Source organism: Oncorhynchus mykiss, chromosome 17 (assembly GCF_013265735.2).
Source record: "Oncorhynchus mykiss isolate Arlee chromosome 17, USDA_OmykA_1.1, whole genome shotgun sequence".
NCBI lineage: Eukaryota > Metazoa > Chordata > Actinopteri > Salmoniformes > Salmonidae > Oncorhynchus > Oncorhynchus mykiss.
The window spans coordinates 13136436-13159790 of NC_048581.1; the positions used below are offsets into that span (position 1 = coordinate 13136436).

Consider the following 23355-nt stretch of genomic DNA (forward strand, 5'->3'; position numbering starts at 1 on the left):
GGATGACCAGGGATGTGAATTAGACCATTTTCCTGTCCTGTTAATCATCCAAAATGTAACGAGTACTTTTGGTTGTCAGGGAAAATGGAGTAAAAAGTACAGTATTGTCTTTAGGAATGTAGTGGAGTAAAAAGTACATTATTGTCTTTAGGAATGTAGTGGAGTAAGAAGTACATTATTGTCTTTAGGAATGTAGTGGAGTAAGAAGTACATCATTGTCTTTAGGAATGTAGTGGAGTAAGAAGTACATTATTGTCTTTAGGAATGTAGTGGAGTAAGAAGTACATCATTGTCTTTAGGAATGTAGTGGAGTAAGAAGTACATAATTGTCTTTAGGAATGTAGTGGAGTAAAAAGTAAAAGTAGTCAACAATATAAATAGTAGAGTACAAATACCCCCAAAACGACTTCAGTAGTACTTTAAAGTATCTTTACTTAAGCACTTTACAACACTGGTTAATTCACTGCATAAAACTAAGTTTGGAGCTGGATACAAATTGTCAGTCTTATCAAATACATTTCTAAGTAAGAATTAGAAAGTTTCAAAGTGTTAAAAAACAACATAATAATTGTATTAAGTGCAGAACATGCAAGGCACAAACCATTTGGAATGTGATATTCTTCTTATGGTCATGATCGTACAGGTAAACAAACAAACACACACACACACACACACACACACACACACACACACACACACAGAGAGAGAGTAGGAGACAGTCAACTTCTCATCCAATAGAGGCAACCAATAAAGTACAATTGATCAATTTGAAAGTGATCAATAATTGTAATTTATCAAAGTCTAATTGATCAAGCAAATGTATACAATAATATATTATATGTATTAATGCGTATAAGAAGAACAGTTAAAAACAAAGTTGCAATAGTGTAAGTACCTCACCAGTCTAAGGATATTTAACACGTCCTATACCAGATAGAGACCTAACACCTATGTAAATCAAATCAAAACATTCCATAGGTATTAGATATACAGTTATATCTCTGGACAGGTTAAGTGCTATTTCCTCCATATTGCTTCCACCTATCCACACACACTGACTCCGGTGAGGGCTTCCCAATCCTGGTCCGGGGAGCCAAGGCGGTGCACAGGTTTTGTTTTTAGCTTGATTCAACTAATAAACTTCTCATCAAGCATTTGGTTGAATCAGGTTTGTGAGTGCAGAAAACTAAAATGTGCCCCCCTTAAGGGTCCGCGGGACCAGGATTGGGACACAGGGGTAGGGGCTTGGAAAGGATTTGGAATTTTGATTTGGAACACAAACAGGAAGTTAAGTGCTGAGAGGGTGGGGCTTCTTTCCTTACGTCACTTCCTGAGAAGTGATTTCCTGTCCTCCAGTTCCTCTGTGTATGTTGGCTCTGAAGGGGTTAACGCACAGAGCAAACGTGTTAAAACAGACCCAGGATAAAGGTAGTGTGTGTGTGCTAGCTGTTCCTGTAAACTTCCCGTCATTATGCTAACGCTAGTTAGCAATGAGCCAGAAACTACCTTCAAACTGCACACTGAGACATTCAAATGTCCATTAGTGATAGAAACCACAAACCTACTCTAGACTTGATCAGTGTCTACAGATAACTTCAACAACATAAAAGTCATTATAAAAGCTACAAGATGAAACCGATCACACAGCAGCATCTTCAAAGTGGAAAAGCATAAGAGATCGGTTCTCATGCTTGGTTAAAAAAAGGGGATTGACAACCTGTCAACTGCTTGACAGCCAATCAATTGGTGAGGGGGCGGGACATTCTTGGCCACCGCTGTACCCTGATTGGTCCAGATCCATACCAATCATTCTGATTTCAGTGTCAGGGTCCGTTGAGTCGAGTGTAAATCGGTGTACTCAGCAGGAATTGGTTCAGGACAGCATAAAAAAAAAATATATATAAATATATCTAAATATAAATATAAATATATATATATATATCACTGTTCTCGTCTGTGATTGGTTGGTTGCAGTGTCAGTCACTGAGTGCTACCCGATAGGATGGTTAGTGCCGCCTCCACACTGGCGGTGTGTCTAAGATCCGGCAGGTCTGCTGCCAACAGGACCTCCAAGACCGAATACTGAGAGAGGGAGACAGAGGGAAGAGAAGAGAGAGAGGGAGACCGAGGGAAGAAAAGAGAAGAGACAGAGAGAGATGCATTCAGTCTGATTATACTTCATCATTGTTGGTCGACTAATGTACCTGCAGGCCAGAACACACCCAGTCAGTCAGTACCTGCAGGCCAGTCAGTCAGTACCTGCAGGCCAGAACACACCCAGTCAGTCAGTACCTGCAGGCCAGAACACGCCCAGTCAGTCAGTACCTGCAGGCCAGAACACACCCAGTCAGTCAGTACCTGCAGGCCAGAACACACCCAGTCAGTCAGTACCTGCAGGCCAGAACACACCCAGTCAGTCAGTACCTGCAGGCCAGAACACACCCAGTCAGTCAGTACCTGCAGGCCAGAACACACCGAGTCAGTCAGTACCTGCAGGCCCGAACACACCGAGTCAGTCAGTACCTGCAGGCCCGAACACACCGAGTCAGTCAGTACCTGCAGGCCAGAACACACCCAGTCAGTCAGTACCTGCAGGCCAGAACACACCCAGTCAGTCAGTACCTGCAGGCCAGAACACACCCAGTCAGTCAGTACCTGCAGGCCAGAACACACCCAGTCAGTCAGTACCTGCAGGCCAGAACACACCCAGTCAGTCAGTACCTGCAGGCCAGAACACACCCAGTCAGTCAGTCAGTACCTGCAGGCCAGAACACACCCAGTCAGTCAGTCAGTACCTGCAGGCCAGAACACACCCAGTCAGTCAGTCAGTACCTGCAGGCCAGAACACACCCAGTCAGTCAGTCAGTACCTGCAGGCCAGAACACACCCAGTCAGTCAGTACTTGCAGGCCAGAACACACCCAGTCAGTCAGTACCTGCAGGCCAGAACACACCCAGTCAGTCAGTACCTGCAGGCCAGAACACACCCAGTCAGTCAGTACCTGCAGGCCAGAACACACCCAGTCAGTCAGTACCTGCAGGCCAGAACACACCCAGTCAGTCAGTACCTGCAGGCCAGAACACACCCAGTCAGTCAGTACCTGCAGGCCAGAACACACCCAGTCAGTCAGTACCTGCAGGCCAGAGAAGATGAGTCCGACCCCTCGTAGTTTGAACTGTCGTAGCAGGTCCCTGAGCTCGTTGACAACTGTATAGTCTACAGTATTGACATGATGACAGTCCAGGACCACTGACCTAGGAGGAGAGGCTGAGGGAGACAGGGGGGGGGGGGGGGGGGCACGCACAAGAGGAGGAAAGATTAGTCTCCCTAGGCAGACGGATTGCCTCCCACATTAACAATGTTCCAGCATTCCAGAATACACACACTCTCTCTTACCCTGCAGTGCCTGAGTGTATAGGACAGTGTTGAGGTACTCTGTGGAGGGGAAACTGAGTCCACTATCTAACTCCATCACCAAAACACCATGATCACACACCTGTACACACAGAGAGAACACACACACACACCTGTTACACACAGAGAGAACACACACACACACACACACACAGAGAGAGAGAACACACACACACCTGTTACACACAGAGAGAACACACCTGTTACACACAGAGAGAACACACAGAGAGAACACACACACCTGTTACACACAGAGAGAACACACACACCTGTTACACAGAGAGAACACACACACCTGTTACACACAGAGAGAACACACACACCTGTACACACAGAGAGAACACACGTTACACACAGACACACCTGTTACATGCGCACGTGCACACACACACACAGCCCATAGTATTATGCACACACACACAAATGAATGCACGCACGCACACATACATACACATTACCTTTATGCTGGGCCTGGCTACATTGTAGAGCAGCATGAGTCCAGAAACAACTACACCTCCCACAATGCCGTACTGCACCTCCCAGAAACTCAACAGGAAGGTGATCAGGAACGGCACCAGATCAAGCTCTAAGACACACACACACACACACACACACAGATTTGAAACACACACACACAGATTTGAAATATACACTGACACACAAAGATGTACAAACTGTGAGACAAACACACAGATTCAACACAAACGACTCACTGCGTATCCTCCAGAACTGCATGACGACGCGGTAGTCGACCAGGGGAGCCACAGCACAGATGATGACTGCTGCCAGAGAGGCTTTAGGGATGTAGTAGAACGCTGGCATCAGGAAGGCCAGGGACAACAGCACTACCACACCTCAACACCAGACAGATACCACACATTAATTACAATATACTAACTACTACACAACCCCACCTCAACACCAGACAGATACCACACATTAATTACAATATACTAACTACTACACAATACACTACCACACCTCAACACCAGACAGATACCACACATTAATTACAATATACTAACTACTACACAACCCCACCTCAACACCAGACAGATACCACACATTAATTACAATATACTAACTACTACACAATACACTACCACACCTCAACACCAGACAGATACCACACATTAATTACAGTATACTAACTACTACACAACCACACCTCAACACCAGACAGATACCACACATTAATTACAATATACTAACTACTACACAATACACTACCACACCTCAACACCAGACAGATACCACACATTAATTACAGTATACTAACTACTACACAACCACACCTCAACACCAGACAGATACCACACATTAATTACAATATACTAACTACTACACAATACACTACCACACCTCAACACCAGACAGATACCACACATTAATTACAGTATACTAACTACTACACAACCCCACCTCAACACCAGACAGATACCACACATTAATTACAATATACTAACTACTACACAATACACTACCACACCTCAACACCAGACAGATACCACACATTAATTACAATATACTAACTACTACACAACCACACCTCAACACCAGACAGATACCACACATTAATTACAATATACTAACTACTACACAACCCCACCTCAACACCAGACAGATACCACACATTAATTACAATATACTAACTACCACACCTCAACATCAGACAGATACCACACATTAATTACAGTATACTAACTACTACACCTCAACACCAGGGGGCGTCAGACACTACACAATAATTACAAGTATACTGCAGTATTATACAGTAAACAACTATACTACAGTACAATACTACAACAACATTGCAGTACAGTACAGAGAGAGAGAGAAAGATGGATAGGAGAGAGAGAAAGATGGATGGATAGGAGAGAGAGAGAGATGGATGGATAGGAGAGAGAGAGAGATGGATGGATAGGAGAGAGAGAAAGAGAAATGGGAGTGATATTTGTAGTAAATTCTGTGTTACCAGTGACTATGCCTCCGGCTGGAGTACACACCCCTGTCTGGGAGTTCACTGCAGTCCTGAACATGGGCAGATTATACATTAGTGTGTATATAACACAAACACACACACTACACAGGAAACACACGGACATTAGTGTTGTCACCATGTCAGTATTTTCCATGGCAAAAAATAAAACACTAAGCAGACTAAACTCCTTTAAAACCTACTTTTGTAACATATTGTGTGGTACAACTTGCAAAATAAACAACTGTGATTCTGGGTGACATCATCAGGCTGTTTGTTTCCAACATTAGGACTGTTTCAAGAGCTTCAGTCTGCTTCATGTTGTGTTTCCTTTGTTTCCTGACTTCCTAGTATCACCATACTGGTGTCATGGCAACACTAATGCACACACACCTTCCGAAGCTTCCTGTGACCGGATAGGCTGAGACGAAGGATCCCATAATGTTGGTTAGACCAATAGCAAACAGTTCCTGGTTGGCATTGATCCTATAGTCATTCTGACTGGCTGGGGATTCAAATCAAATCAAACTTTATTCAAAGTGCATTTAAACTCACTTAACAGCAAAGAAGATAGAGAAACAGAATAATTATGCAAGATTTTTGAGATATTCCATCCTCAATGTGACTTCTCTGGTCAAATAAATAACAAATAAACATTTAACAACACACGTTGGTACAGAAGGAGCGCACCATTAACATCGCTCAACCACACACACACACAGCTCTCACCGAAGGCTTTAGCGATGGCAATGCTCTCCAGTACTCCCATGAAGGGGATGACAGCCAGCCCTCCTCCAAAATCCTGCCACGGGATTGGTCAGAAGGGGTTTTCAATCACTCATATCCGAGATGTGATTGGACAACGGCGTTCTAATGACTAATTACTGTTCCCTGATTGGCTTAGCATACTGACCAAGAGCGACTGGGGACCTTTGCTGTAATAGCTACTTGTTACTTTTCACTGTAACCTAATTGGAAACATAATACTGTGACAACTCAACACTAACAAATCAATACTGTAATATCATTGGTTCAGCTCACTTTCCCCCTGCTCTCCCCAACGGTGATAACTAAATTACGACACCCACTCTCCAGTGTCAACTCTGTATCCAAATTGGTCCATCCACCTGCCACTCCCCCACCCTGTGTCCCTATTGGTCTGTCCCCCTGTCACTCACCAAGTCTGTATCCCTATTGGTCTGTCACTCACCTCTATGATCTCTCCGAAGCTGATGCTGGTACCGTTGGGCGTGGTCTCAAAGAGGGGAGGGGCTCTGAACGGCGGCAGGCCCTGGGATGTTTTCCCGGTAATGGTGAAGACCGGTGAGCCAAACGCGTTCCATGAGAACGCCACGAAGGTCGCCGCCACTACGACCAACGCATTACGCACTGAGGTGGGGAGACACACACATTATACTCTCTCACACACACACACACACACACACACACACACAGGTACTGACCGGTAGCGATGCCCCAGACCAGACTGTGAGCGGCCCTGGTGAGGAGGGCGTTCTGTTCTGACGGGGGTTCCAGGGTACTCTTCATCCACTGCAACGTCACCAGCAGACACAGACACAGCAGACCTAGAACCACGTCTCCTATCCTACACACACAGACACAGCAGACCTAGAACCACGTCTCCTATCCTACACACAGACACAGCAGACCTAGAACCACGTCTCCTATCCTACACACAGACACAGCAGACCTAGAACCACGTCTCCTATCCTACACACAGACACAGCAGACCTAGAACCACGTCTCCTATCCTACACACAGACACAGCAGACCTAGAACCACGTCTCCTATCCTACACACAGACACAGCAGACCTAGAACCACGTCTCCTATCCTACACACAGACACAGCAGACCTAGAACCACGTCTCCTATCCTACACAGACACAGCAGACCTAGAACCACGTCTCCTATCCTACACACAGACACAGCAGACCTAGAACCACGTTTCCTATCCTACACACACACACACAGCAGACCTAGAACCACGTCTCCTATCCTACACACACACACACAGCAGACCTAGAACCACGTCTCCTATCCTACACACACAGACACAGCAGACCTAGAACCACGTCTCCTATCCTACACACAGACACAGCAGACCTAGAACCACGTCTCCTATCCTACACACACAGACACAGCAGACCTAGAACCACGTCTCCTATCCTACACACACAGACACAGCAGACCTAGAACCACGTCTCCTATCCTACACACAGACACAGCAGACCTAGAACCACGTCTCCTATCCTACACACACAGACACAGCAGACCTAGAACCACGTCTCCTATCCTACACACACAGACACAGCAGACCTAGAACCACGTCTCCTATCCTACACACAGACACAGCAGACCTAGAACCACGTCTCCTATCCTACACACAGACACAGCAGACCTAGAACCACGTCTCCTATCCTACACACACAGACACAGCATACCTAGAACCACGTCTCCTATCCTACACACAGACACAGCAGACCTAGAACCACGTCTCCTATCCTACACAGACACAGCAGACCTAGAACCACGTCTCCTATCCTACACACACAGACACAGCAGACCTAGAACCACGTCTCCTATCCTACACACACAGACACAGCAGACCTAGAACCACGTCTCCTATCCTACACACAGACACAGCAGACCTAGAACCACGTCTCCTATCCTACACACAGACACAGCAGACCTAGAACCACGTCTCCTATCCTACACACACAGACACAGCAGACCTAGAACCACGTCTCCTATCCTACACACACAGACACAGCAGACCTAGAACCACGTCTCCTATCCTACACACAGACACAGCAGACCTAGAACCACGTCTCCTATCCTACACACAGACACAGCAGACCTAGAACCACGTCTCCTATCCTACACACAGACACAGCAGACCTAGAACCACGTCTCCTATCCTACACACAGACACAGCAGACCTAGAACCACGTCTCCTATCCTACACACACAGACACAGCAGACCTAGAACCACGTCTCCTATCCTACACACAGACACAGCAGACCTAGAACCACGTCTCCTATCCTACACACACAGACACAGCAGACCTAGAACCACGTCTCCTATCCTACACACACAGACACAGCAGACCTAGAACCACGTCTCCTATCCTACACACAGACACAGCAGACCTAGAACCACGTCTCCTATCCTACACACAGACACAGCAGACCTAGAACCACGTCTCCTATCCTACACACAGACACAGCAGACCAAGAACCATATATCCTATCCTACACACAGACACAGCAGACCTAGAACCACGTCTCCTATCCTACACACACAGACACAGCAGACCTAGAACCACGTCTCCTATCCTACACACACACACACACATTACAACGATATTACACAAACACATTAAAACATTACACACACACACACGTTACAACAACATCACACACACACGTTACAACAACATTACACACACACAAAAGTGTAGCCTACTGTAGGCCTACTCTACCTGGTCTCAGGTATCCTGTAGAAGGTGTAGACTAGTCCTCTACTCTACTCTACCTGGTCTCAGGTATCCTGTAGAAGGTGTAGACTAGTCCTCTACTCTACCTGGTCTCAGGTATCCTGTAGAAGGTGTAGACTAGTCCTCTACTCTACCTGGTCTCAGGTATCCTGTAGAAGGTGTAGACTAGTCCTCTACTCTACCTGGTCTCAGGTATCCTGTAGAAGGTGTAGACTAGTCCTCTACTCTACCTGGTCTCAGGTATCCTGTAGAAGGTGTAGACTAGTCCTCTACTCTACCTGGTCTCAGGTATCCTGTAGAAGGTGTAGACTAGTCCTCTACTCTACCTGGTCTCAGGTATCCTGTAGAAGGTGTAGACCAGTCCTCTACTCTACCTGGTCTCAGGTATCCTGTAGAAGGTGTAGACTAGTCCTCTACTCTACCTGGTCTCAGGTATCCTGTAGAAGGTGTAGACCAGTCCTCTACTCTACCTGGTCTCAGGTATCCTGTAGAAGGTGTAGACCGGTCCTCTACTCTACCTGGTCTCAGGTATCCTGTAGAAGGTGTAGACTAGTCCTCTACTCTACCTGGTCTCAGGTATCCTGTAGAAGGTGTAGACCAGTCCTCTACTCTACCTGGTCTCAGGTATCCTGTAGAAGGTGTAGACCAGTCCTCTACTCTACCTGGTCTCAGGTATCCTGTAGAAGGTGTAGACTAGTCCTCTACTCTACCTGGTCTCAGGTATCCTGTAGAAGGTGTAGACTAGTCCTCTACTCTACCTGGTCTCAGGTATCCTGTAGAAGGTGTAGACCAGTCCTCTACTCTACCTGGTCTCAGGTATCCTGTAGAAGGTGTAGACTAGTCCTCTACTCTACCTGGTCTCAGGTATCCTGTAGAAGGTGTAGATCAGTCCTCTACTCTACCTGGTCTCATGTATCCTGTAGAAGGTGTAGACCAGTCCTCTACTCTACCTGGTCTCAGGTATCCTGTAGAAGGTGTAGACCAGTCCTCTACTCTACCTGGTCTCAGGTATCCTGTAGAAGGTGTAGACCAGTCCTCTACTCTACCTGGTCTCAGGTATCCTGTAGAAGGTGTAGACTAGTCCTCTACTCTACCTGGTCTCAGGTATCCTGTAGAAGGTGTAGACTAGTCCTCTACTCTACCTGGTCTCAGGTATCCTGTAGAAGGTGTAGACCAGTCCTCTACTCTACCTGGTCTCAGATATCCTGTAGAAGGTGTAGACCAGTCCTCTACTCTACCTGGTCTCAGGTATCCTGTAGAAGGTGTAGACCAGTCCTCTACTCTACCTGGTCTCAGGTATCCTGTAGAAGGTGTAGACTAGTCCTCTACTCTACCTGGTCTCAGGTATCCTGTAGAAGGTGTAGACCAGTCCTCTACTCTACCTGGTCTCAGGTATCCTGTAGAAGGTGTAGACCGGTCCTCTACTCTACCTGGTCTCAGGTATCCTGTAGAAGGTGTAGACTAGTCCTCTACTCTACCTGGTCTCAGGTATCCTGTAGAAGGTGTAGACCAGTCCTCTACTCTACCTGGTCTCAGGTATCCTGTAGAAGGTGTAGACCAGTCCTCTACTCTACCTGGTCTCAGGTATCCTGTAGAAGGTGTAGACTAGTCCTCTACTCTACCTGGTCTCAGGTATCCTGTAGAAGGTGTAGACTAGTCCTCTACTCTACCTGGTCTCAGGTATCCTGTAGAAGGTGTAGACTAGTCCTCTACTCTACCTGGTCTCAGGTATCCTGTAGAAGGTGTAGACCAGTCCTCTACTCTACCTGGTCTCAGATATCCTGTAGAAGGTGTAGACCAGTCCTCTACTCTACCTGGTCTCAGGTATCCTGTAGAAGGTGTAGACCAGTCCTCTACTCTACCTGGTCTCAGGTATCCTGTAGAAGGTGTAGACTAGTCCTCTACTCTACCTGGTCTCAGGTATCCTGTAGAAGGTGTAGACCAGTCCTCTACTCTACCTGGTCTCAGGTATCCTGTAGAAGGTGTAGACCGGTCCTCTACTCTACCTGGTCTCAGGTATCCTGTAGAAGGTGTAGACTAGTCCTCTACTCTACCTGGTCTCAGGTATCCTGTAGAAGGTGTAGACCAGTCCTCTACTCTACCTGGTCTCAGGTATCCTGTAGAAGGTGTAGACCAGTCCTCTACTCTACCTGGTCTCAGGTATCCTGTAGAAGGTGTAGACTAGTCCTCTACTCTACCTGGTCTCAGGTATCCTGTAGAAGGTGTAGACTAGTCCTCTACTCTACCTGGTCTCAGGTATCCTGTAGAAGGTGTAGACCAGTCCTCTACTCTACCTGGTCTCAGGTATCCTGTAGAACACATATGTCAGAGTCAAGGCCCGCGGGCCACATCCGGCCCGCAAGAAGGTTTTTTACGGCCCCTGGGATGATCTTGATTTATTATTAGAACCGGCCCGCAGCAAGCCGGCAGCCCGCAGATCTTTTACACGCACCAATACTACATTTCCCACAATGCAAAGGTGACGCACCGAGCAGTAGGCTGCTTCATTTCAATATTTATTGGCACAGCAGTCGTCAGCATCACAGTAAAATTAACTTTCAGATACCCATCAAAAATGGCAAAACGGAAGGTGGATACTGAGAACCGGGGGTTTCAAACAAGGTGGGAGTCGGAGTATATGTTCACGAAGGTAGCTGGAAAACCTGTGTGTCTTCTGTGTGGAGAAAGTGTGGCGGTACTGAAAGAGTATAATCTGAGACGACATTATGAAACGAAACACGCGGACAAAAACAAGAATATGGACATGGAACAAAGGCTACAAAAGGCAGAGGAATTAAAACGAGGCCTCAAATCTCGACAGGCTCTGTTCAAAAAAGCCAAATCACAAGGCCAGGCTGCTGTCAAGGCCAGTTTTATTTTGGCAGAAGAGATCGCTAAATCAGCCCGGCCATTTACGGAGGGGGATTTCATCAAAAACTGCATGATTAAAGTTTGTGACGAAGTTTGCCCAGAAAAAAGGCAACTCTTTTTAAATGTGAGTCTGAGCAGAAACACCATTGCCGAGAGAGTAGACCAGTTGTCCATCAATCTAAAAGAGCAGCTTGTGAAAAAGGGAAAAGATTTTATTGCATATTCCTTGGCTGTGGATGAGAGCACCGACATTTCTGACATTGCCCAGTTGTCAATTTTCATCCGCGGAGTGGACTCCAACCTAAGCGTGACAGAGGAGTTTTTGGCTTTACGTCCTATGCATGGCACAACTACGGGGCATGATTTGTATGAAGAGGTGTCAAGATGTGTAAATGAGATGGAGCTGCCTTGGGAAAAACTCGTGGGTTTGACAACCGACGGAGCACCTGCGATGTGTGGACACAGGAGCGGACTGGTGGCGAAGATACGGGAAAAGATGCAAGAGGAAAACGCGACAGGTGAGCTGACAGCTTATCATTGTATCATACACCAGGAAGCGTTGTGCGGTAAAGCCTTGAAAATGGAGCATGTAATGAGCATCATCACGCGCACAGTTAACTTTATCAGAGCCAAAGGTTTGAATCACCGCCAGTTCAAGGCATTTCTGACGGAGTTAGAAACGGAGCATGGTGATTTGCCTTATCACACAGAGGTGCGATGGCTAAGCCAGGGAAAGGTGCTTCAAAGATGTTTCGAGCTTCGTGAGGAGATTTGTCTGTTCTTGGACAGCAAAGGGAAAGACACAACACAACTCCGAGACGAAATGTTTCTGTGTGAAATGGCTTTTCTGTGTGACATTACGAGTCATCTGAATGCAATAAACTTGCAGCTGCAGGGTCGGGATCGTGTCATCTCTGATATGTACAGTACAGTGAAGGCATTTAAAACCAAACTGACTCTGTGGGAGACGCAGATGCGGAAAGAAAATTTGAGCCACTTTCCCAGCTGCCAGACCATGAAAGAGAAGCTCTCTACCAGTGCGTTCCCGAGCACACAGTTGGCTGATAAAATAGGTATGCTTGCCGCTGACTTTCGACGCCGATTTGCTGACTTTGAAGCACAAAAAAGCAGGTTGGAACTGCTCGGTAACCCATTTGCTGTTGACGTGGAAAGCTCACCACCAAACCTCCAAATGGAGTTGATTGACCTCCAATGCAATGATGCACTGAGGGCAAAATATGCGGCAGTGGGTGCTGCGGAGTTCGCCCGTTTCCTCCCCGGCACAATGCCCCAGCTGCGCATCCAGGCTGCTCAAACGTTGTCTATGTTTGGCAGCACATACCTGTGTGAACAACTGTTTTCTTTGATGAACCTGAACAAAACATCACACAGAAGTCGACTTACTGCTGAACACCTCCACTCAATTCTGAGGATTTCTTCAGCTCAGAGCCTTACCCCGAACATTGATGAACTTGTGGAAAAGATGGGACACCACCAAGTATCACCCTCAACCTCAAACAAGTGAACATTACTGTGCAATCACATATTTAGAGTTTTTACTCAGTTCAAGTTTAAAAGTTAAAATTTAATATTTGTTTTCACTGCATGTTACTTCTCCTTAAACAAAGTGTTGTTTTTGATTAATAGATTTTTGCACTTTATTTTTTTGTATTTCAATCCAATTATATTTTAAAAATATTTCAGTTGAGTGGATGATAGAAAATTGCTATTATTGTTTTTTCTTTGAAGTAAATTTAGCCCACTTTTGCTAAAATAGAAAATATAGTCTACTGATGGTGCCTTGAATACCGGTTTCTTTCATTTAATGTTCATGTTATGGGGATATTTATATAAAGGAAATTTGTCTTTTGTGTCTGTTGAAAATTAAAGATTACTGACAGAGCCATAAGAAAATATTGCTTTATTTATCTGATCATATTGTAATATATTTGTTAGGTTTTCAGTAGGTTCAATTAGGTTCACTAGACTATATGCGTCATTTAAAAAATTTTCAATGAACATTCGAACAGTCCGGCCCTCGTCTTGTAGCTGATTTTTTTATTTGGCCCTCCGTCCATTTGACTTTGACACCCCTGCTGTAGAAGGTGTAGACTAGTCCTCTACTCTACCTGGTCTCAGGTATCCTGTAGAAGGTGTAGATCAGTCCTCTACTCTACCTGGTCTCATGTATCCTGTAGAAGGTGTAGACCAGTCCTCTACTCTACCTGGTCTCAGGTATCCTGTAGAAGGTGTAGACCAGTCCTCTACTCTACCTGGTCTCAGGTATCCTGTAGAAGGTGTAGACCAGTCCTCTACTCTACCTGGTCTCAGGTATCCTGTAGAAGGTGTAGACCAGTCCTCTACTCTACCTGGTCTCGGGTATCCTGTAGAAGGTGTAGTAGACCTGCAGGAAGAACTCATGAGGTATGTCCTTCAGTCCCAGCACATTCTGGAGACAAAACAACACTGAATTAACACTGTCCTCATACAGGGATGGTGTGTGTGTGTGTGTGTGTGTGTGTCTCACCTTGACTTGACCGAAGCCTATGGTTACCGCGGCAGCACAGGTGAAGCCTTTGATCACCGGAAATGAGATGAAGTCCAGAAGAAACCCTGAAACCAGAAATTATCTAGAAATAGAACTTTGAGGATGATCTAGAACCAGCACTATGATGATCCCGAACCAGAACTATGAGGGTGATCTCGAATCAGAACTACGAGGGTGATCTCGAACCAGAACTACGAGGATGATCTCGAACCAGGACTACGAGGTTGATCTAGAACCAGGACTACGAGGTTGATCTAGAACCAGGACTACGAGGTTGATCTAGAACCAGGACTACGAGGTTGATCTAGAACCAGGACTACAAGGTTGATCTAGAACCAGGACTACGGGGTTGATCTAGAACCAGAACTACAGGGTTGATCTAGAACCAGAACTACAGGGTTAATCTAGAACCAGAACTACGAGGGTTGATCTAGAACCAGGACTATGAGGGTGATCTAGAACCATAACTACAAGGGTGATCTAGAACCATAACTACAAGGGTGATCTAGAACCAGAACTACGAGGGTGATCTAGAACCAGAACTATGAGGATGATCTTGAAGACAATCTACAACAAACTATTATTTCTCCCCTACCCAAACGTAGTAGAGCCATGGCGGTCTGTATGGTTCCACAGATCAGGCTGAGGAGGACGGCTCGGACCGGGTCTCCCCCCACGTAGGAGGCACACAGCAGGGACATGATGGCAGTAGGACCCAGGGTTACATCCTTGGAGGTTCCCAGAAACGTATAGATGAACCCACCCATGAAGGCTGAGTACAAGCCGTACTGTAGAGAGGGGGATAATTTGACTTAAAGGAAGTAGAGAGAGCTGCACTTCCTAACCTCCTGCCAAATGTATACCCATATTAGAGACACATATTTCCTTCAGATTACACAGATCCACAAAGAATTCGAAAACATATCCAATTTTGATAAACTCCCATATCTACTGGGTGAAATTCCACAGTGTGCCATCACAGCAGCAAGATTTGTGACCTGTTGCCACGAGAAAAGGGCAACCAGTGAAGAACAAACACCATTGTAAATACAATCCATATTTATTTATTTTCCATTTTGTACTTTAACTATTTGCACATCGTTACAACACTGTATATAGACATAATATGACATTTGAAATGTCTTTATTATTTTGGAAAATGTGTGAGTGTAATGTTTACTGTTAGTTTTTAGTGTTTATTTCATGTTTGTTTATCCATTTCACTTGCTTTGGCAACGTTAACATATGAATCCCATGACAATAAAACCCCTTGAATTGAATTGAGAGACAGAGAGAGGTCTGGGTAGGAAACAAAAAGAGAGTAGAGGAGAAGTGAGGGGTCTGGGTAGGAAACAAAAAGAGAGTAGAGGAGAAGTGAGAGGTCTGGGTAGGAAACAAACAGAGAGTAGAGGAGAAGTGAGGGGTCTGGGTAGGAAACAAAAAGAGAGTAGAGGAGAAGTGAGGGGTCTGGGTAGGAAACAAAAAGAGAGTAGAGGAGAAGTGAGGGGTCTGGGTAGGAAACAAACAGAGAGCAGAGGAGAAGTGAGGGGTCTGGGTAGGAAACAAACAGAGAGTAGAGGAGAAGTGAGGGGTCTGGGTAGGAAACAAAAAGAGAGTAGAGGAGAAGTGAGGGGTCTGGGTAGGAAACAAAAAGAAAGTAGAGGAGAAGTGAGGGGTCTGGGTAGGAAACAAAAAGAGAGTAGAGGAGAAGTGAGAGGTCTGGAAACAAAAAGAGAGTAGAGGAGAAGTGAGGGGTCTGGGTAGGAAACAAACAGAGAGCAGAGGAGAAGTGAGGGGTCTGGGTAGGAAACAAAAAGAGAGTAGAGGAGAAGTGAGGGGTCTGGGTAGGAAACAAAAAGAGAGTAGAGGAGAAGTGAGGGGTCTGGGTAGGAAACAAAAAGAGAGTAGAGGAGAAGTGAGGGGTCTGGGTAGGAAACAAAAAGAGAGCAGAGGAGAAGTGAGGGGTCTGGGTAGGAAACAAAAAGAGAGCAGAGGAGAAGTGAGGGGTCTGGGTAGGAAACAAAAAGAGAGCAGAGGAGAAGTGAGGGGTCTGGGTAGGAAACAAAAAGAGAGTAGAGGAGAAGTGAGGGGTCTGGGTAGGAAACAAAAAGAGAGTAGAGGAGAAGTGAGGGGTCTGGGTAGGAAACAAAAAGAGAGTAGAGGAGAAGTGAGGGGTCTGGGTAGGAAACAAAAAGAGAGTAGAGGAGAAGTGAGAGGTCTGGAAACAAAAAGAGAGTAGAGGAGAAGTGAGGGGTCTGGGTAGGAAACAAACAGAGAGCAGAGGAGAAGTGAGGGGTCTGGGTAGGAAACAAAAAGAGAGTAGAGGAGAAGTGAGGGGTCTGGGTAGGAAACAAAAAGAGAGTAGAGGAGAAGTGAGGGGTCTGGGTAGGAAACAAAAAGAGAGTAGAGGAGAAGTGAGGGGTCTGGGTAGGAAACAAAAAGAGAGCAGAGGAGAAGTGAGGGGTCTGGGTAGGAAACAAAAAGAGAGCAGAGGAGAAGTGAGGGGTCTGGGTAGGAAACAAAAAGAGAGCAGAGGAGAAGTGAGGGGTCTGGGTAGGAAACAAAAAGAGAGTAGAGGAGAAGTGAGGGGTCTGGGTAGGAAACAAAAAGAGAGTAGAGGAGAAGTGAGGGGTCTGGGTAGGAAACAAAAAGAGAGTAGAGGAGAAGTGAGAGGTCTGGGTAGGAAACAAACAGAGAGTAGAGGAGAAGTGAGGGGTCTGGGTAGGAAACAAAAAGAGAGTAGAGGAGAAGTGAGGGGTCTGGGTAGGAAACAAAAAGAGAGTAGAGGAGAAGTGAGGGGTCTGGGTAGGAAACAAACAGAGAGCAGAGGAGAAGTGAGGGGTCTGGGTAGGAAACAAACAGAGAGTAGAGGAGAAGTGAGGGGTCTGGGTAGGAAACAAAAAGAGAGTAGAGGAGAAGTGAGGGGTCTGGGTAGGAAACAAAAAGAGAGTAGAGGAGAAGTGAGGGGTCTGGGTAGGAAACAAAAAGAGAGTAGAGGAGAAGTGAGAGGTCTGGAAACAAAAAGAGAGTAGAGGAGAAGTGAGGGGTCTGGGTAGGAAACAAACAGAGAGCAGAGGAGAAGTGAGGGGTCTGGGTAGGAAACAAAAAGAGAGTAGAGGAGAAGTGAGGGGTCTGGGTAGGAAACAAAAAGAGAGTAGAGGAGAAGTGAGGGGTCTGGGTAGGAAACAAAAAGAGAGCAGAGGAGAAGTGAGGGGTCTGGGTAGGAAACAAAAAGAGAGCAGAGGAGAAGTGAGGGGTCTGGGTAGGAAACAAAAAGAGAGCAGAGGAGAAGTGAGGGGTCTGGGTAGGAAACAAAAAGAGAGCAGAGGAGAAGTGAGGGGTCTGGGTAGGAAACAAAAAGAGAGCAGAGGAGAAGTGAGGGGTCTGGGTAGGAAACAAAAAGAGAGCAGAGGAGAAGTGAGGGGTCTGGGTAGGAAACAAAAAGAGAGCAGAGGAGAAGTGAGGGGTCTGGGTAGGAAACAAAAAGAGAGTAGAGGAGAAGTGAGGGGTCTGGGTAGGAAACAAAAAGAGAGCAGAGGAGAAGTGAGGGGTCTGGGTAGGAAACAAAAAGAGAGCAGAGGAGAAGTGAGGGGTCTGGGTAGGAAACAAAAAGAGAGCAGAGGAGAAGTGAGGGGTCTGGGTAGGAAACAAAAAGAGAGCAGAGGAGAAGTGAGGGGTCTGGGTAGGAAACAAAAAGAGAGCAGAGGAGAAGTGAGGGGTCTGGGTAGGAAACAAAAAGAGAGCAGAGGAGAAGTGAGGGGTCTGGGTAGGAAACAAAAAGAGAGCAGAGGAGAAGTGAGGGGTCTGGGTAGGAAACAAAAAGAGAGTAGAGGAGAAGTGAGGGGTCTGGGTAGGAAACAAAAAGAGAGTAGAGGAGAAGTGAGGGGTCTGGGTAGGAAACAAAAAGAGAGTAGAGGAGAAGTGAGGGGTCTGGGTAGGAAACAAAAAGAGAGTAGAGGAGAAGTGAGGGGTCTGGGTAGGAAACAAAAAGAGAGTAGAGGAGAAGTGAGGGGTCTGGGTAGGAAACAAAAAGAGAGCAGAGGAGAAGTGAGGGGTCTGGGTAGGAAACAAAAAGAGAGCAGAGGAGAAGTGAGGGGTCTGGGTAGGAAACAAAAAGAGAGTAGAGGAGAAGTGAGGGGTCTGGGTAGGAAACAAAAAGAGAGTAGAGGAGAAGTGAGGGGTCTGGGTAGGAAACAAAAAGAGAGTAGAGGAGAAGTGAGGGGTCTGGGTAGGAAACAAAAAGAGAGTAGAGGAGAAGTGAGGGGTCTGGGTAGGAAACAAAAAGAGAGTAGAGGAGAAGTGAGGGGTCTGGGTAGGAAACAAAAAGAGAGTAGAGGAGAAGTGAGGGGTCTGGGTAGGAAACAAAAAGAGAGTAGAGGAGAAGTGAGGGGTCTGGGTAGGAAACAAAAAGAGAGTAGAGGAGAAGTGAGGGGTCTGGGTAGGAAACAAAAAGAGAGTAGAGGAGAAGTGAGGGGTCTGGGTAGGAAACAAAAAGAGAGTAGAGGAGAAGTGAGGGGTCTGGGTAGGAAACAAAAAGAGAGTAGAGGAGAAGTGAGGGGTCTGGGTAGGAAACAAAAAGAGAGTAGAGGAGAAGTGAGGGGTCTGGGTAGGAAACAAAAAGAGAGTAGAGGAGAAGTGAGGGGTCTGGGTAGGAAACAAAAAGAGAGTAGAGGAGAAGTGAGGGGTCTGGGTAGGAAACAAAAAGAGAGTAGAGGAGAAGTGAGGGGTCTGGGTAGGAAACAAAAAGAGAGTAGAGGAGAAGTGAGGGGTCTGGGTAGGAAACAAAAAGAGAGTAGAGGAGAAGTGAGGGGTCTGGGTAGGAAACAAAAAGAGAGTAGAGGAGAAGTGAGGGGTCTGGGTAGGAAACAAAAAGAGAGTAGAGGAGAAGTGAGGGGTCTGGGTAGGAAACAAAAAGAGAGTAGAGGAGAAGTGAGGGGTCTGGGTAGGAAACAAAAAGAGAGTAGAGGAGAAGTGAGGGGTCTGGGTAGGAAACAAAAAGAGAGTAGAGGAGAAGTGAGGGGTCTGGGTAGGAAACAAAAAGAGAGTAGAGGAGAAGTGAGGGGTCTGGGTAGGAAACAAACAGAGAGTAGAGGAGAAGTGAGGGGTCTGGGTAGGAAACAAAAAGAGAGTAGAGGAGAAGTGAGGGGTCTGGGTAGGAAACAAAAAGAGAGTAGAGGAGAAGTGAGGGGTCTGGGTAGGAAACAAAAAGAGAGTAGAGGAGAAGTGAGGGGTCTGGGTAGGAAACAAAAAGAGAGTAGAGGAGAAGTGAGGGGTCTGGGTAGGAAACAAAAAGAGAGTAGAGGAGAAGTGAGGGGTCTGGGTAGGAAACAAAAAGAGAGTAGAGGAGAAGTGAGGGGTCTGGGTAGGAAACAAAAAGAGAGTAGAGGAGAAGTGAGGGGTCTGGGTAGGAAACAAAAAGAGAGTAGAGGAGAAGTGAGGGGTCTGGGTAGGAAACAAAAAGAGAGTAGAGGAGAAGTGAGGGGTCTGGGTAGGAAACAAAAAGAGAGTAGAGGAGAAGTGAGGGGTCTGGGTAGGAAACAAAAAGAGAGTAGAGGAGAAGTGAGGGGTCTGGGTAGGAAACAAAAAGAGAGTAGAGGAGAAGTGAGGGGGATTGTAGGAGAAGATGGAGGGAGAAGAGTGTTATGTCAGGTAGCAGGTAAAAGAGTCCCCAAGGTAAAGCTGTAGTGTACTAAAACATGAGAGGACTTGATGACTATGGTCTATAGACACTCAGGCCTATGAACTGTGTCCCAATTCTCTAAACTATTCATTCCCCCATAGGGCTCCGGTCAAAAGTAGTGCACTATATAGGGAATAGGGCTCCGGTCAAAAGTAGTGCACTATATAGGAAATAGGGTGCCATTTGGGATGCACTCTGAGGTCTATAAAGCTATATGATCCAATAACATGTTCAACATTACACTCAACTATGCTTACTGTGAGGGGTTGGAAAATGTAACAACATGGGTGTGCCAAAAGTTTATTAATACAACACTAGAAACAGCATGTGATCCTTCTGGCGTGAGAGGCCTTGTCCCAGAGATATAGCAGGTACTTCTACTACCACTCACCAGTACAGGTAGGCCTAACTATTTAACCCCGACTCCTCCCTCTCACCTGTACAGATATACCCTGCCCCTGTCCGCTCCCTCTCACCTGTACAGATATACCCTGCTCCTGTCCCCTCCCTCTCACATGTACAGATAAACCCTGCCCCCAGCCCCTCCCTCTCACCTGTACAGATAAACCCTGCCCCTGTCCGCTCCCTCTCACCTGTACAGATATACCCTGCCCCCAGCCCCTCCCTCTCACCTGTACAGATAAACCCTGCCCCCAGCCCCTCCCTCTCACCTGTACAGACAAACCCCTGCCCCTTGCTCCTCCCTCTCACCTGTACAGATAAACCCTGCCCCTGTCCGCTCCCTCTCACCTGTACAGATATACCCTGCCCCCAGCCCCTCCCTTTCACCTGTACAGATAAACCCTGCCCCCAGCCCCTCCCTCTCACCTGTACATACTATGGTCTATAGACACTCAGGCCTATGAACTGTGATCCATTGGATCTCTCACCTGTACAGGTAGGCCGGCCACCTCAGCATAAGCCAGGGCCTGTGGTACGGTGGTTAGACCCACGGTGAGACCTGCTATCAGGTCCATCTGGAGCCAGCTCAGCCTGTACCTGGAGGTGGAGAAAACACAGAAAGACTTGTGTTAGCTCCCCAAGGATTTAGATTGAGAGAGAGACAGAGACCAAGACATATTTGAAAGTAAATAAATAACGTGCTTCGATAAGACTTACTAACCCTGCTAGTTTAGTTTGGGGTTAACTGTTCTGGACTCCCAGCACAGATAAGCAGATGAATTCCCATGTGTCCTAAGTATCAATCAGGCAAATACATGTCTTTTTTTATTGTGGCAAGGCGTCAGTGACATTCATATCTGTGCTCTTCTGTTCTCTATCCATGGAATTAGTCCACTGCGCCACCAGGATGGAGCTAGCAGGCCATGTTTTATTAACTCTTTCAAAGCTGTTCCTTTTAGCTCATTTAGACCCCATATCAAAGTAATCAACCACTCATTAAGATCAGGGTTGGCCAATTAGTGGGCACGGGGCCAACAACTGAACATTATGTTAAAAAAATAAAGGAGAGAGTTTTGTTGACGCTGAGAACGGAATGTATATGTTTTTAAATAACATTCTAAGAACGTTTAGAATGTTTTCTCGTGGTTTTTATGGAAGGTTTTCTTAATGTTCTGAGAACATGACTTTAAATCGAACCATGAAGAAACCTGTAGAAAACGTAATGCTGAAGTACTGACGTTTCCACCTAAGAAACACGTGGTTCTCAGAACATTATGTGCTCGCTGGGCAGCCTTTGTCTCTCATCACCAGAGAAAGAGATGAGGGTGGGACACCTACTTGGGTAACCAGGTGAGGATGGGGAGCCAGGCCTGGAGGGTTCTGTAGGAGCAGCAGGAGGCCATTCTCTCCCCCAGAGAGGACCTTCCTATCTGGGGCCCGGGCCGGTCGACTAGGGGCTCCATCATGTTGCCTGGAAGCAGGACGGAACAGGACAGAGGAGGGTCTGTAGTTGGTGAAGGGCCGAACATGAGATGGAGGAGGCGGAGAGATGTTAATGTAGACAGAGAGCAGAGTCATAGACAGACACACAAAGTGCTGAGAAGCAGATTTTGAGACTACAGTACACACACACACACACACACGAAAACCAATCCAATGTCTTCATTCCATAGACACACAAACAGGCAAAACCAGGAAGGTACTGTAGGTGGCAGCAGTAGGCCAGGTAGGTTGTGTTTGCTTACCTCAGTCCTCAGTCCTCAGGGTGGGTGAGGTTCAAACTCGACTATAATATGACATCCACGTCTCCACACTCCAACTAGGCAGGTAAAAGAGGACGAAACACCAAGAGAGCAGAGAATCACCAATGTTCCCAGAACCGTCAGATCTCACATCATTCTAGAATCCAGAAAGGCAAGATCCTCCCAGTGTGTCTCCATTCCATGTGTGGTAGTACTGGTGCACTCACTGTGATGAAAGAACAGAAAGAAAGGAGAAAAGTGGTCAATTAAATCCAGCAATAAAAGCCCATAAAGAACGAAGACAAAGATGGTAAAATAGAGGATACTGTAGACTGTCGTCTCCTGACAGACTTAAAGGAAAATGGTTTTGCTTGTCAGCAATCGAGTTTTCAAGATAAGCCACTTTCAAAATACAGAAATCATCCTCGTATGACGTATTCGGCATCATATGGTGATGATGTCGCTATTTTGAAAGTTGCTTATCTTAAAAATTGGATTGCTGACTGGCATAACATGTTGGGACTTTGTCAACAATGGACTCATGAAACAAATACTGTACCAAACGGTCGTTTTAGGGTGGAGTTTTCCTTTAACTATTCAAATCCTACCCACAAGTGTGAGATTTATATCAGGGTGCCAACCAAGATGAACTAGACTGTGAGCTACGTGCATTTATCAGTCAGTCTACTGTACTCTACTTTCACGAGTTCTGAGTTCTACTGTACTGCCAACAGAGCATGAGCAAAATATTTTTGTCTCATTTATTGAATCTATAGTTTCTAAATTCAGTCGAGGCAAAAGAACATACGCAGATTGATTTAACTATCACCATGCCAACCCACTCCATTTAAAATCTATGGCTATGGTGTCACCATGCCAACCCACTCCATTTAAAATCTATGGCTATGGTGTCACCATGCCAACCCACTCCATTTAAAATCTATGGCATCACCATGCCAACACACCCCATCCAATTTAGAATATACGGCTATGGTATCACCATGCCAACCCACCACATCCCATTTAGAATATACTGCTATGGCGCTGGCTGGCAAATGTATTTGACACTGGCTAGCCACGATCACATGACAATTTGTTTAAGATCTACTTTACAATTTGCATTCTGGTCTCATACAGTTTTAAATTTGTCATTGGGTCCACAGTCATTTTCATAGCTGCTCAGGCCTCAGGCGCACACACA

At 46.2% G+C, this 23355-nt stretch overlaps 1 protein-coding gene across 5 annotated transcripts in view; it reads right to left on the minus strand.

Annotated features, from left to right (window-relative positions):
* Positions 1-414: 414 nt before the first annotated feature.
* LOC110485477 (sodium-independent sulfate anion transporter) overlaps positions 415-23355 on the minus strand; it is a 23622-nt gene continuing 681 nt past the window's right edge. Inside the window, exons 2-18 of one of the 5 annotated variants that reach the window (XR_005036655.1) lie at positions 22158-22380; positions 21751-21883; positions 20901-21009; positions 14926-15118; positions 14310-14395; positions 14152-14231; positions 6856-6998; positions 6603-6781; positions 6122-6194; positions 5786-5897; positions 5390-5445; positions 4128-4268; positions 3873-4000; positions 3397-3496; positions 3134-3267; positions 1928-2082; positions 415-1889 (exon numbers count right to left, since the gene is read on the minus strand). Coding sequence is in view for 1 of the 5 variants with exons in the window: in XM_036948033.1 (XP_036803928.1) it covers positions 1981-2082; positions 3134-3267; positions 3397-3496; positions 3873-4000; positions 4128-4268; positions 5390-5445; positions 5786-5897; positions 6122-6194; positions 6603-6781; positions 6856-6998; positions 14152-14231; positions 14310-14395; positions 14926-15118; positions 20901-21009; positions 21751-21878 (1764 nt within the window). In the remaining 4 variants the exon portion in view is untranslated. Of the gene's footprint in view, positions 1901-1927; positions 2083-3133; positions 3268-3396; positions 3528-3872; positions 4001-4127; positions 4269-5389; positions 5446-5785; positions 5898-6121; positions 6195-6602; positions 6782-6855; positions 6999-14151; positions 14232-14309; positions 14396-14925; positions 15119-20900; positions 21010-21750; positions 21917-22157; positions 22381-23355 lie in introns of those variants that run through there. The other 4 variants (XR_005036656.1, XR_005036654.1, XM_036948033.1 and 1 more) reach the window with 4 other exon arrangements.